Source organism: Dama dama, chromosome 1 (assembly GCF_033118175.1).
Source record: "Dama dama isolate Ldn47 chromosome 1, ASM3311817v1, whole genome shotgun sequence".
In the NCBI taxonomy this organism is placed as follows: domain Eukaryota; kingdom Metazoa; phylum Chordata; class Mammalia; order Artiodactyla; family Cervidae; genus Dama; species Dama dama.
In genome coordinates, this window is record NC_083681.1 from 48,662,763 (window position 1) to 48,676,864 (window position 14,102).

The 14,102-nt window shown below is 36.2% G+C and overlaps 2 protein-coding genes across 2 annotated transcripts; both read left to right on the plus strand.

The window, feature by feature from the left end:
* The first annotated feature begins 1,287 nt into the window (after positions 1 to 1,287).
* On the plus strand, positions 1,288 to 2,238 carry LOC133054138 (olfactory receptor 52A1-like). Its single transcript, XM_061138845.1, has one exon. It carries the CDS (start codon positions 1,288 to 1,290, stop codon positions 2,236 to 2,238), a length of 951 nt encoding a protein of 316 aa, XP_060994828.1.
* A 10,620-nt stretch (positions 2,239 to 12,858) lies between these two features.
* Positions 12,859 to 13,797, plus strand: LOC133054144 (olfactory receptor 52A1-like). Its single transcript, XM_061138856.1, has one exon. It carries the CDS (start codon positions 12,859 to 12,861, stop codon positions 13,795 to 13,797), a length of 939 nt encoding a protein of 312 aa, XP_060994839.1.
* Positions 13,798 to 14,102: the final 305 nt, after the last annotated feature.

The following is a 14,102-nucleotide window of genomic DNA, read 5'->3' on the forward strand; positions in this document are numbered from 1 at the left end:
TTCAAAAAGACAAGACAAAATGGTTGTCTGAGGAGGCCTTACAAATAGCTTTGTTAAGAAGAGAAACAAAAGGCAAAACCCAAGAGTAAAGACACTATTCCAGTCAATTACCCATGTTCCTATATCCATCAGTCATTAAGAATGAGTCCTCAGACCTACATATTTTGCTACTGTTGCCAATATTGCTTTCTTGAGTTCTCTTGACTCTAAACATTTTGTAATGTGTATTACAGAATATATTTTAATTTCAGCAGAAAAATGAAGCATTTCAGCTGTTGGAAATGTAGGCAAAACAATTCAGTTTTACTAGAAACATAAAAAAGTACCCAGACTTTTGTCCAGACTTACCAAATGTACACAAATTTGAATGATCTTTTCTAAAACTCTTCCTTCAAGTTCTTCTGAAAAGACATCTAGTCTTACAAAGAGATAGATAATACATATCCTCAATATCTAGACAAATATATTTTGCTTTTAGGTGACAAGTGTTTCTATGTTTATTCTCTTTCTTAGAGAGAAACCTGCACTAATATATTGCCAGACTCTCAATGTCCAAACCGAATGGCTTTGACTGAGAGACAACTGAGAATAACATGAATGCTGAAGCAGTAAATGGAAATTGGAATATGAAGAGCATCATTAACTTCTGATTAAAATATAATTACCAACCAAAATAAACAACTTTTTTGTTTTCACAGCTTTGAAGTGAAATGACAGACACATCAGCAGTTGAGTAAGAAGTCCTTGTGTGTTCTTGTGAGTATGTACTAAGCCACTTCAGTCGTGTCAGACTTTTTGCAACCCCACGGACTGTAGCCCACCAGACTCCTCTGTCTGTGGAATTTTCCAAGCAAGAATACTGGAGTGAGTTGCTCTGTCCCCCTCCAGGGGACTGTCCGACCCAGGGATTGAACCTGTGTCTATTATGTCTCCTGCATTGGCAGGTGGGTTCTTTACCACTAGTGCCATCTGGGAACTCAGGTATTTGGTTGGTTCTAACGCAATCGTACTGTCATGCTAATACAATATTTATGATGGTACAGGGCTTATGCATGCCATTACTAAAAACATGTTTCATTGTGGATCTTTCATTTACCTTTTATATGATATAGATGATATGATATGATATTTTATATGATATTATATGAGGTGGATGATAGGATCTGAGAGATCTAACAAAATCATACACACTCAATATGATGACTTTGGATGAAAATAAGGAGTAGAAAAGGAAGTAGCATGGACTGAGATATGTCTTTTGTTTGCATCATGAGGCTCAAGGACACTATGTCCACTTCCAACACCACAGTCTTCATGCCTTCTGAGTTCACACTAATAGGGATCCCAGGCCTAGAGTCTGTGCAGTGCTGGATTGGGATTCCATACTGTGCCATGTATCTCATGGCTATGATTGGAAACTCCTTGCTTCTGATCATCATCAAATCAGAACACAGTCTCCATCAGCCCATGTACATTTTTCTAGGCATGCTAGGAGTCACAGATATTGCTCTCAGCACAAGCATTGTGCCCAGGATGCTTGGAATCTTCTGGTTTCATGTACCAGAAATACATTTTGATTGTTGCCTGCTTCAAATGTGGCTCATCCACACATTTCAGGGCATAGAGTCAGGCATGTTGCTGGCCATGGCCCTGGACCGCTATGTAGCCATCTGTTATCCACTCAGACATGCTGCCATCTTCTCTCACCACTTAGTCACTCAAATAGCAGCTATGGTAACACTCAGGGCTGCCATTCTTGTAGCACCATGCCTAGTACTGATAAAGCTCCGATTACAGTTTTATCATACAATGCTCATCTCTCATTCCTACTGTGAACATATGGCTGTTGTGAAACTGGCTGCAGGAAACATCAGGGTCAACAAAATCTATGGTTTGTTTGTGGCCTTCACTGTTGCCGGGCTTGACATTGTATTAATCACATTGTCCTACATACAGATATTCATCACAGTTTTTCGTTTGCCTCAGAAGGAGGCAAGGTTGAAAGCATTCAACACTTGTGTCGCTCACATCTGTGTCTTCCTCCAGTTCTACTTCCTTGGTTTCTTCTCCTTCTTTGCACATAGATTTGGTTCTCACATCCCTCCTTATATTCACATCCTCTTTTCTAGCACTTATATGCTGGTCCCTCCATTTCTCAATCCACTTATTTATGGTGCAAAGACCAAGCAGATCCGTGTCCATATGGTAAAAATATTTTGTTCAAAAAGTTTACTGTGAGAAAAACTTTTATGTTTACCTTTTTATGAATGGTAACACTATTTCCCAACATGATAAAACAGCAGAGTCTTTGTTATTGGAAATGGTTTTTCTAAAAATAAGTTTTGCTCAAGTTTTCTATTTAATTTTTTTTTTTCAATTTGCAATCATGTTAGCTGTTGGTTATTAGCCCATGACAGCAGTCAATAGGATTGTGGATCCTAGACGGGTAATGAGAATGAGAGACATAGAGGGGGAAAATACTGAATGTTTCTCCTTTACATTTCTCTTTAATTTTTTTAGTACCTGCTTGAGTTTAGTCTTGTAAACATCTAGCTCTGAAAAGATTCACAAATTGTGCATTTCTCAATGAATTTAGATATGCTCAAGGCTTAAAGTTCTGCAGTATCCAGGTACACAATAAATCTAGTTCTTGATTTTGTTTCTTGGTTATCTGGGTCTTCTTTAAAAAAAAGAAAATTGAAGAAGTATATGTTAACTGTTCTTATCAAAAGCAAAACAAACAGATATTATATCTTTATGTTTGTAATGAGTAAATAAAGTCTAAAAATTTCAGTATATTTGCAGGGTCATTCATAAAGTTATAGGCACAAAACTCATAAGCAGTAAACTCATAAGCAGTAAAATTATTCATTTTATTTAATTCATCAAGTGTTAACAAATTCCTAAGCCGTTATAAATACTATGCCACAGAAGAGTAGCATAGAGGTAAATTTGACACAGTGATCAGTTTTCATGAGTTTGTAAACTTTGTATCCTTTTTACTTCTTAGTGAACAAGAGGGAAACATACATGGCAATGAGAGAGAAGTGGTAATAGCGTGCACAAATTAATCTCCAGATTTTGTAGGAAATTAAATATTTAGAGGACAAGAGTGTCAGTCTCTCACTTTTTTGAGAAAAGTCCAATTTTCATGGTAAGTTTTTGAATCTGACTCCCTTGGGTCCAGGTGTGGAAAATCACAACTATCTTCTCTCCCAAGAGCAGGGAATAAGGTAGCTCCAGGACAAATAACAAATGCCCTCTCACTCTCTCAAGTGCTGAGATTTGAGCAGGAAATGGGAGAATGGTGAGTGGTAGAGATAGTAATCAGTAGCAGCAATAGAGACAGATATCATTTATAAACCACGTCAACTATTCATAACTTAGGAATACTTAGTGACTTTTTTCTTCAACTTTAGGTTTTAATACAACTCTGGGACAACAGGAAAAAAAAAATCGAAGTTTACATTCTCTTCTCTGTGAAATAGATGCTAAAATCAACCTTAAATTTATGGCCTAAAGTTTTTATCCTACCATAGCAAAGGAGGTTTTAGCAATTTGGGAGAGTATTCCAGAACATTTTTCAGTTAACAATAAGGGAAAATTTACATTTGGGTAGGTAATTTTATAATGTCAATTAAAATTTAAAATGGGTAGAACCTTTAGTGCCAGGCAACCTGGAAGACTATAAATCAAATGTTGAAAATTGTTGCTACTAAATGAATGAGATTTGGGGAAAAAATTATTGTTTTTAAGTTAATATTTCTGTAATCTGTGAAGTTTTTAGAATAAGGTACAAGAATAAAATGTTGCATACTGAAGGTGAGTATCATGATGGCTAAATACAAAATGAGGTGAATTTTTCTGGGATAGTAAGAGGAAATTTAAGCAAAAAATGACTAGAAAAAATGGCATGTGATATTGTTTTCAACCCTAAATTGTACAACTTTGAGAATTAAGAAATGATTCTTAGATGCCTTACAATATACTTCTTTAGCATTCATAATTTCCTTTATACCATCTAAAATAAGTAATTATAAACCTCTTGAATATACACTTCCCAATAATAAAATTACCTACCAAAATATACATTCTTACAAACTATTTACTCATGACTTCACAACTGCTGGACTTTATCGGATTTTAAATCTTTAGCAGTCTGAGGAATAAAAGATGAAATTGCAGTGTTGATTAAATTTTTATTCTCCTATTAATAAGTTTGGGCATGTTTGCTGTTTGCTGAATGGGCAGCATAATGGGGGAAATTAAGAATGGGGGTTGTACCATGCACCTATGTACACCTTATCTTTGACAATGGAGGCAAGAATATACAATGGGGAAAAGACAACTTCTTTAACAAGTAGTGCTGGGAAAACTGGTCAACCACTTGTAAAATAATGAAACTAGAACACTTTCTAACATCATACACAAAAATAAACTCAAAATGGATTAAAGATCTAAATGCAAGACCAGAAACTATAAAACTCCTAGAGGAAAACATAGGCAAAACACTCTGACATAAATCACAGCAGGATCCTCTATGACCCACCTCCTGAGTAATGGAAATAAAAGCAAAAATAAACAAATGGGACCTAATTAAACTTAAAAGCTTTTGCACAATGAAGGAAACTATAAGCAAGGTGAAAAGACAGCCTTTAGAATGGGAGAAAATAATAGCAAATGAAGCAACTGACAAAGAATTAATCTCAAAAATATACAAGCAGCTCATGCAGCTCAATACCAGAAAGATAAACTACACAATCAAAAAATGGGTCAAAGAACTAAACAGACATTTCTCCAAGAAAGATATATGGATGGCTAACAAACACATGAAAAGATGCTCAACATCACTCATTATCAGAGAAATGCAAATCAAAGCCACAATGAGGTACCATCTCCTGCCAGTCAGAATGGCTGCCATCAAAAAGTCTACAAACAAAAATTGCTGGAGGGGGTGTGGAGAAAAGAGAACTCTCTTAAACTGTTGGTGGGAATGCAAACTAGTACAGCCACTATGGGAAAACAGTGTGGAGATTCCTTAAAAATGGAAATAGAATTGCCATACGACCCAGCAATCCCACTGCTGGGCATACACACCGAGGAAACCAGAATTGAAAGCATCCCATGTACCCCAATGTTCATCTCAGCACTGTTTACAATAGCTAGGACGTGGAAGCAACCTACATGTCTATCGGCAGATGAATGGATAAGAAAGCTGTGGTACGTATACACCATGGAATATTACTCAGCTACTAAAAAGAACACATTTGAATCAGTTCTAATGAGGTGGATGAAACTGGAGCCTATTATACAGAGTGAAGTAAATCAGAGACAAAAACACCAATAGAGTGTATTAATGCATATATATGGAATTTAGAAAGAAGTAACAATGACCCTATATGTGAGACAGCAAAAGAGACACAGATATAAAGAACAGACTTTTGTACTCTGTGGGAGAAGGCGAGGGTGGGATGGTTTGAGAGAATACCACTGAAACGTTCTATGTGAAATAGATCACCAGTCCAGGTTCGATGCATGAGGCAGGGTGCTCAGGACCGGGGCACCGGGACGACCCTGAGGGATGGTGTGGGGAGGGACGTGGGAGGGGTTTCAAGATGGGGGACACATGTGCAGTCAAGGCTGATTCATGTCAATGTATGGCAAAAACCACTACAATATTGTAAAGAATTAGCCTCCAATTAAAGTAACAATTAATTTTAAAAAATGCTAAGATTGTGGCATCCAGTCCCATCAGTTCATGGCAAATAGAAAGGAAAAAGGTGGAAGCAGTGACAGATTTCCTTTTCTTGAGCTCTAAAATCACTGTGAATGGTGACTGCAGCCATGAAATTAGAAGACCATTGCTTCTTGGCAGGAAAGCTATGACAAACCTAGACAGTATATTAAAAACCAAAGACAGCACTTTGCCAACAAAGGTCCATACAGTCAAGGCTATGGTTTTCCAGGAGTCATGTATGGATGTGAGAGCCCGACAACGAGGCAGAGAGTCAAAGAATTGATGCTTTCAAACTGTAGTGCTGGAGAAGACTCTTGAGAGTGCCCTGGAAAGCAAGAAATTCAAACCAGTCAATTTTGAAGGAAATCAACACTGAATATTCTTTAGAAGGACTGAAACTGAAGCTGAAATTCCAATACTTGGGCCACCTTATGTGAACAGCTGACTCATTGGAAAAGACCCTGATGGTGGGAAAGATAGAAGGCAGAAGGAGAAGAGGGCAAGAGAGAATGCAGATGGTGGGATGGCTTCACCAATTCAATGGATATGAACTTGGGCAAACTCTGGGAGATGGTGAGGGACCAGGAGGCCTGGCATGCTGCAGTCCATGGGCTTGCAAAGAGTCGGACACAACTTGGTCACTGAACAACAAAACAACTTTTATTCAAACAAATACACATTGATGCATCTTCCTTATTAAAAATTATATTCTGTGGCCTATTCATGTTGATGTATGGCAAAAATCATCACACTATTGTAAAGTAATCATTCTACAATTAAAATAAATAAACTAACTAAAGAAAAAAAAAAGAGTGTGGATTCTAGAGGAGCAGTCTTCAACCATTTTCACTCTAATACTCCCTAAATTTTTAAAACCAATCATGTATCAATGATTATATTTTAATGTTGACATCTAATATTTTTCACCTTAACTCTTAATAGATTTTAAATATATTATTTTACAATATTTTATTGCATATGTGATTTAAATATATTTCTGGTAAATCTTTGGATCTGCAATATATCTTTTCTTTGTAAAAATGCTAAATGTGTACCAACTTTACAAAAATCAGTACTCATTATTGAAATCAGATTGACATTGTTAGAAAAAGTCCAAATTTACTTGTCAAACATGTTACTATGCCCTCCACATTTATGTTTACCTTTAATTCTTAGAAAGAAGCAAAGAAGAGAATAAGAATGAGGAGAAGAGGGAAAAGAGGGTGAGGTGTGAGGGAAACAAAGAAAGAAGGCAAGAAGGAGGTTAGTTCAAGAGCAGAGCTCTGCTGAAAGTCTGACACTCTCTACCTGCACTTTCCTAACCCTGCCATCAAAGAAGAGAGACATATTCTTGAAATAGTCTCTTGGCACAGAGAGAACATTATGTCAAAATTATGCTTTTCATCTAAATCTGAAATAATTAAAATACTTACTGGGTCAGAAATATTACAGAAACAAAAGAGACTAAATATGAAACAGTAGAGACTAGTGAAGACAGCAATGGAAGAGACTTTTCTCTGTGCAAAAACGGCAGAAGTTCTGCAGTTCCAGCCAGTTCTTAGCATTCAGGAATAAAAGTCTTATGTTAATGTATTTTCAAGCAACACTACATATTTAAAATTTTAGACCATTAAGAACAATACTGATATGATTATTTGAGTAAATCTCTCACATATATTAACATTTTTATTCTTCTTGTGTAAATACTAAGCATGGAAATGCTGGGGCACTTGTTATATACAAGATTAACTTTTAAAACAAATTTCAAACTGCTCTTACTAATGGCCATACAATTTTACGCTCTTATCAACTGTGTATGAGAGTTCTGGATGTTCCTCATTGTCACCAATGATTGGCAGTATCAATCTTTAAATTTTCATCTATTGTAGTTTATGAGTAATTACATCTGATCATAATTTTAATTTGCATCCTCTAAAAGATAAAGATTCTTTTCAAGTGCTTAAATGCCATATGTGTATTTTTGTGTGTCTATGTTAAGTAATTTAAAAATCTCTGATGTACTTTTAGAAATACTCCTAAATATTTCTTAATATATTAATATGTCTGGGCTTCCCTGGTGGCCCAGTGATAAAGAATCCACCTGCCAATGCAGGAGAACTGGTTTGATCCCCACCCAGGGAAATGGCAACCCACTCCAGTATTCTTGTTTGGAAAATACCATGGACAGAGGAGCCTGGTGAGCCATAGTCCATGGAGTCACAAAGAGTTGGGCATGACTGAGCGCAGCACAGCTATCTAGTAAGGATGGATTTCTGGGTTTATATGTATTTTAGTTAGTTTTCTATCTCTAGCTTCTTCAGTTGTGATAATAATTGTAACTTTACACTATGCTCTCTTCTGTATTACAATACCATCTCATGAGGGGCAAAATTTTGAAGAGTTATTAAACAAAGCCATTTTTAATGAATTTATCTTTTTAATTGTGAATGTTTAAGCATATCCTGGATTAAAAAAAAAATGACTATCTATGTATTTTGCTTCCCTGGTAGCTTGTATGGTAAAGAATCTGCCTGTAATGCAGGAGATGCAGCTGCAATCCCTGGGTTGGGAAGACCCCCTGGAGAAGGGAATGGCAACCTCCAGTATTCTTGCCTGGAGAATTCCATGGACCGAGGAGCCTGGGGCTACAGTCCATGGGGTCACAAAGAGTCGGACACAACTGAGTGACTAATACATTCACATTCATGTATTTTGCAAATATTCAAATATTGCCTCCCAGTCTCTGGTTTTATCTTTCTATAGCATGCTAACCAACATTTTTTATTTTCATGAAGTCTAATATTAATCAGTTTATACTCTTGTTTTATGTTTTTTGGACCTTTCTAAGAAATCTTTGTCTAGCATGATCAGAAAAATGTTGCTTCCTCCTAGCAATTGTATAATTTTAGATCTTACATTTAGGTTTATAATCAATTTCAAGTTATTACTATTTGTTAAGAAGAAAATTAATTTTTAAAAATGACCCCCCTGTTGTTTAAACATTATTTTTGTAAAAGATTATTCTCCATTGAATTATCTCATCATTGTTTTTGAGACTCAATTGATTTTTTAATATAGGTATTAATAATGACTTCATATTTTATGGATTTTGGCACTTTAGCAGATTTTGGAGATACAAGTCGCTCAATGACTAGCTTTTTTAAAATAAGAGATGGACAGAAAATAGGTCTTAAGTCTTACTCTGCTGAAGTCCTAGTTTGCAAGATTGATGCGTGCTACATAATTAATACATGCCTACAATTTTGGTTAAAAAAAATTAAAATTGATGGCACTCTATATTCAAAAATATTGAATTACTTTTAAAAAGTAAACAAGAAAAAAGAGAAGAAAGAAAGAAAGACAGTGAAAGCCAACAAACATAAGAATTGACACTCATGAATGTATTTCCAAATGTTAAAATAAAGAAAAAATTTGTTATCCTTCTGGGAGTAAAATTAACTGGGAACAGTTTTTCAAAGAATATTCAGCATGAAGTGAAATCTGGATAAGATAGATAAGATATGCAAGCCTTCTACAATGGGAACAGAATGAAGAAAATGAAAAAAATTGTGTGGAATATTGTTCTAGTAGATGACATATTGGAGATCATGGAATTCTTTTGAGTAGATAAAATAACTGTTGTATTTGTATAGCTTGAGTGCCAGGACTCAGGAATGGACATTGGGAGTCACCAAAATTTAAACACAATTATTAGAAGAGAACAGATGGGACACAAAATGGTAAGTTAGGAAATAAAAAAATAGGCTGAAAAGAAGTAAAGATGTCAGTAAAATCTCTGAATCAGTTTCATTCAACATCAGTCAGTATAATGTTTCTGGAAAGAGAATTTAGATGTTTCACTTTTCATCACCATCTCTCATTCACCCTGAAATCCACTGTCAGTACTTTCTTCCAGCCCACAGAAAAGATTTATCCTAAATTTGCCAACATATCCAATTTATATCAAGTATGTCTAAAGGTTAGTTACATATAATAAAGTCTAGAAACTGGGTAAAATACGTCAAAGATAAAGGTATCATATGCATAAGACTTTCTTAGAATTTATTATTCACACCCATGATAAAAGTTATACTAATTCATCTCTCTGCATTTCCAAAAATTTGAAGAAATACTTTTCTTTATTAACAGAATGTAGAATGATTCCTTCATATATCTGACATACATAACAACTGCTTTTGAAGGAAGAGATGAGCAACAGAAGGGAAGTTATAAATGGAAGGGTGGAAAAAATATAGTCATGTGTGCAACCATTTACTCAGAACTCCAACTAGTCAGATTTAGAAATGTCCCCCACAATTGATCACTCTGAGAAATTCACCAAAACAAAATTACTGAATGTACAAAAATAGTCTCGATAAAATACCAATCAAAAGAGTGAGACTGCAGGAAGTAAGTGCATAATAAAAGAACATTATGGATACAGATTTTTTCTTCCCAAAATGTCTGACTGAAAGGAGGTATTCCAGGTTATTGACTTGAGTAGAATTCATTGTCAAAGCAACATGTCTATAGTAGTAGTAGACTTTATGTTTGCTTTTTCCTTTGAGAAATGAGGAAGGCAGAAAAAGAACTCAGCTTATTAAATGAACACTGGTGTATATAAATATCTAATTTTATGCAAGAGAAAGAAAGAGCAAGGAGATATCTGTAAGTTGTAGTAATAATTTCAGGCATATTAAGTGTGGATGAACCCAAGAGGACATAACTAAAATGTGGTGGGTCCCTTGTGGCTTAACTGGTGGCTAATAAACCCCTCAATTTAAGTTTATAAATCCTCTTTCTCCACACATTTATTAGAGAATGTTAAACTGGTGTTTAGCACTTTCTTCTTCAATTCAAGCTGAATAAATTGATGTTACGCCTCCAAGTAATACAGATATTGCCTTTGGTTTTATTAGAGAATGAATGCAAAAACATGATTTCAGGCAAACTTATGGAAGATGGAGTATGTCAATTAGAGAGACAAGACAAAAAACATGAAAGGCTGTCCCAGAAATATCTACTCATCGCAGATGGCCCCAGCACCAAGTGGATATGTATGCCTAACATTGACTGTGTGCTGTTCCAGGGAGTCCAAATAGAATGAAGAGGGACTGAGAACAGAACACTCAGGAGTAAGCAGAGTCAGTGTGTTATAAATGTTGAGAGATGTCAATATGAAGAGCTGACAACACTTTTCAGATATCTGGTAGAAGCAGAACGGGCACTCAACAATCAACCAGTAAGTCTCACTGTTCCCAAGGTTACCTCTGTAATGTTTCATTGTCAACTTCTTCAATAGTAATCACTTCATCCAGTCAACTCTGCACTCAATTATGTACTTCCCACCTACCATTCCACTATCTGTAATTATCAGATCATGCTCAGATATTTCTCCTACCTCTTTAAAAAGTTAAATACTGTGGATTTCCATTCTAATTCTGACTATGTTTTAGAAAGAAAAACTTGACTATTGTTAGAGTATGCATGGATTGATATAAAATTAGTCATTGGGGAGCAAACCTATGGATATCCAATTGTTTCTTTTAATGACTAGTCTATCATAAATATATGTCAACTGATACAAGTTATAGCATTAAAGTGACCTCCTGAGTCTTCCAGTTGTGGTTTGGCAGCAGGAACCACAGCTGCTTCCTGCATTACTGCCCATTTGTTGACATTCAGTGGAGGGTTAACTGATCATGAGTTTACTCACATGAAACAACTTTATTGGAGAGTCTATGAAAGAATGAAAAAAAAACTAACCATATTTTCATAAACTTACAAACATTTCTCTAATGTTCAGTTTGATAAATTCTTGATTTAAAATATGCAGTGCTTAACAGGAAATAATTTTGATCAGATGAGCAACTTTGATATAATGGGTAAGATCTGAAGTTTAAAAAAAAAATCATTTGTCAGTGAATTGAATAATGATTACATTTTTTCACTTGCTTTAAATTTCTCTTCTTAAACATTTCTGAAATACTGAGGTGAGCTTTCTGTCTCCTGTGTGTAGTTCTGTATTTGACATCTTTTTTTTTTTTTTTTCATCTTTAAAGGAGCATATCCTTCCATCCCTTCATTTTCTATTGAATTTTATGCCTGGAAAAAATGGCTCAGAAAAAATAACTCAAGTGTTTCAGACTGTTTTGCATTATGAGCTTAAATTAATCAAATCTCATGATAACAACAGCTCTGAAAGGTTTAAACCCAAAAGAGAAGAGTCTGTTAAACTTACACTTACCCATGTTCTTATATCCTTAGACCATTAAGAATGAGTCCTCTTAACTCTCTATTCAGTTGCTACTGTGTCTCTTGTTTCCTAAAGGTCCCTCCACTCTGTTTATTTTGTGGGTGTATTCGGTAATGTATTTTATTCATTTTAAAGACAAAAACTTAGTTATTTCAGCTGTTGGAAATATAGGCAAATCTAATACAGTTATACCAGAAATGTAAAAAGATGGCAAGAAACTTTGGATTTGAGTGATCTTTTCTAAAACTCTTCCTTCACATTCCTCTGAAAGATATCTAGTCTTCAATAGAGATATGTAATATAGATCACTACATAAACAAACATATTTTTATTTCAGGTGACAAGCTTACCGAGGCCTAGTCTCCTTTTTGGATAGCATTCTGCACTAGTGACGGTCAAGTCTGAGTTCTGGCCAGCCCAAACTGACTGTCTTAGACTGAGAAACAACAGAATGACAGAGCACTACAGCAGAAACTGGAATGTGGAATATGGAGCGAACTGTCACCTCTGCGTAAATGTAACTGCCAACCAAATCAACAAGCGTGCTATTTGTGTCCACAGGCCTGAAGTGAAATAACAGACGAGTCAGTAGTTGATCCCCTTACTCAGGAACTTGACTGGTTCTATCTAATGCAGTGGCAAATCACATTTTTAGGGCTTGGGGGTGTCTGTCTTTAAAAAATGATGTGTCATTCTGAATCTTCCTTTTACCTCCTATATTTGAATGAGGTGGGTGACATGATCTTAGTGTTCTAGCAAAAACCATGCATTCAATATTGTGGCTTTGGATGCAAATGGGAATTAAAAGAGGAAGTAGCACTGACTGAGGAATCCGTTTGTTTGCATCAGGAGACCCTAGGACACTATGTCCATTTCCAACATCACAATCTTCATGCCTTCTGTGTTCACGCTAATAGGGATCCCAGGGCTAGAGTCTGTGCAATGTTGGATTGGGATTCCATTCTGTATTATGTATCTCATTGCTATGATCGGAAATTCTTTGCTTCTGATCATCATCAAGTTGGAGCCCAGCCTCCATGAGCCCATGTACATTTTCCTAGGCATGCTAGGGGTAACTGATATTGCACTTCTTACCAGTGTTGTGCCCAAGATGCTTGGAGTCTTCTGGTTTCATATACCAGAGATATATTTTGATTCCTGCTTGCTTCAAATGTGGCTCATTCACACGTTTCAGGGCATAGAATCAGGCATCTTGCTGGCTATGGCCCTGGACCGCTATGTAGCCATCTGTTATCCACTCAGACATGCTGCCATCTTCACTCCCCACCTCATTTCTCAAATAGCAAGTGCAGTAACACTCAGGGCTGCCATTCTCGTAGCCCCTTGCCTAGTACTGATAAAATTCCGATTGCAATTTTACCACAAAACAGTCATCTCCCACTCCTACTGTGAGCATATGGCCATTGTGAAACTGGCTGCAGGAAATATCCAGGTGAACAAAATCTATGGTTTATTCGTGGCTTTCAACATTGCAGTGTTTGATCTCTCTTTCATTACATTGTCCTATGTACAGATATTTATCACAGTTTTTCGTTTGCCCCAGAAGGAGGCTAGGTTGAAAGCATTCAACACTTGTTTCGCTCATATCTGTGTCTTCCTCCAGTTCTACTTCCTTGCCTTCTTCTCCTTCTTCGCACATAGGTTTGGGTCTCACATTCCCACTTTTATCCATATTCTCATTTCTAGCATTTACTTGTTGGTCCCTCCATTTCTCAATCCACTTGTCTATGGTGCGAAGACCAAGCAGATCCGTATGCAAATGGTAAAAATGTTCAGTTCGTAAAATTCACCATAAATAATACTTTGCTGTTTAACTTTTTGTGAATGGTAACAATATTTCACAACATAATCAAACAACAGGCTATCTGAGATTCTTGAATTTTCTGTTTGTTATATTTGTTGTTGTTTTTAATCTGCCAGCATGTTAGCTGGTTTTAGGATCCTATTGAGTGAGTAAGTGAGTGAGTGAAGTCGCTCAGTCGTGTCCGACTCTTCGCGACCCCGTGGCCTGTAGCCTACCAGGCTCCTCCATCCATGGGATTCTCCAGGCAAGAATACTGGAGTGGGTTACCATTTCCTTCTCCAGGG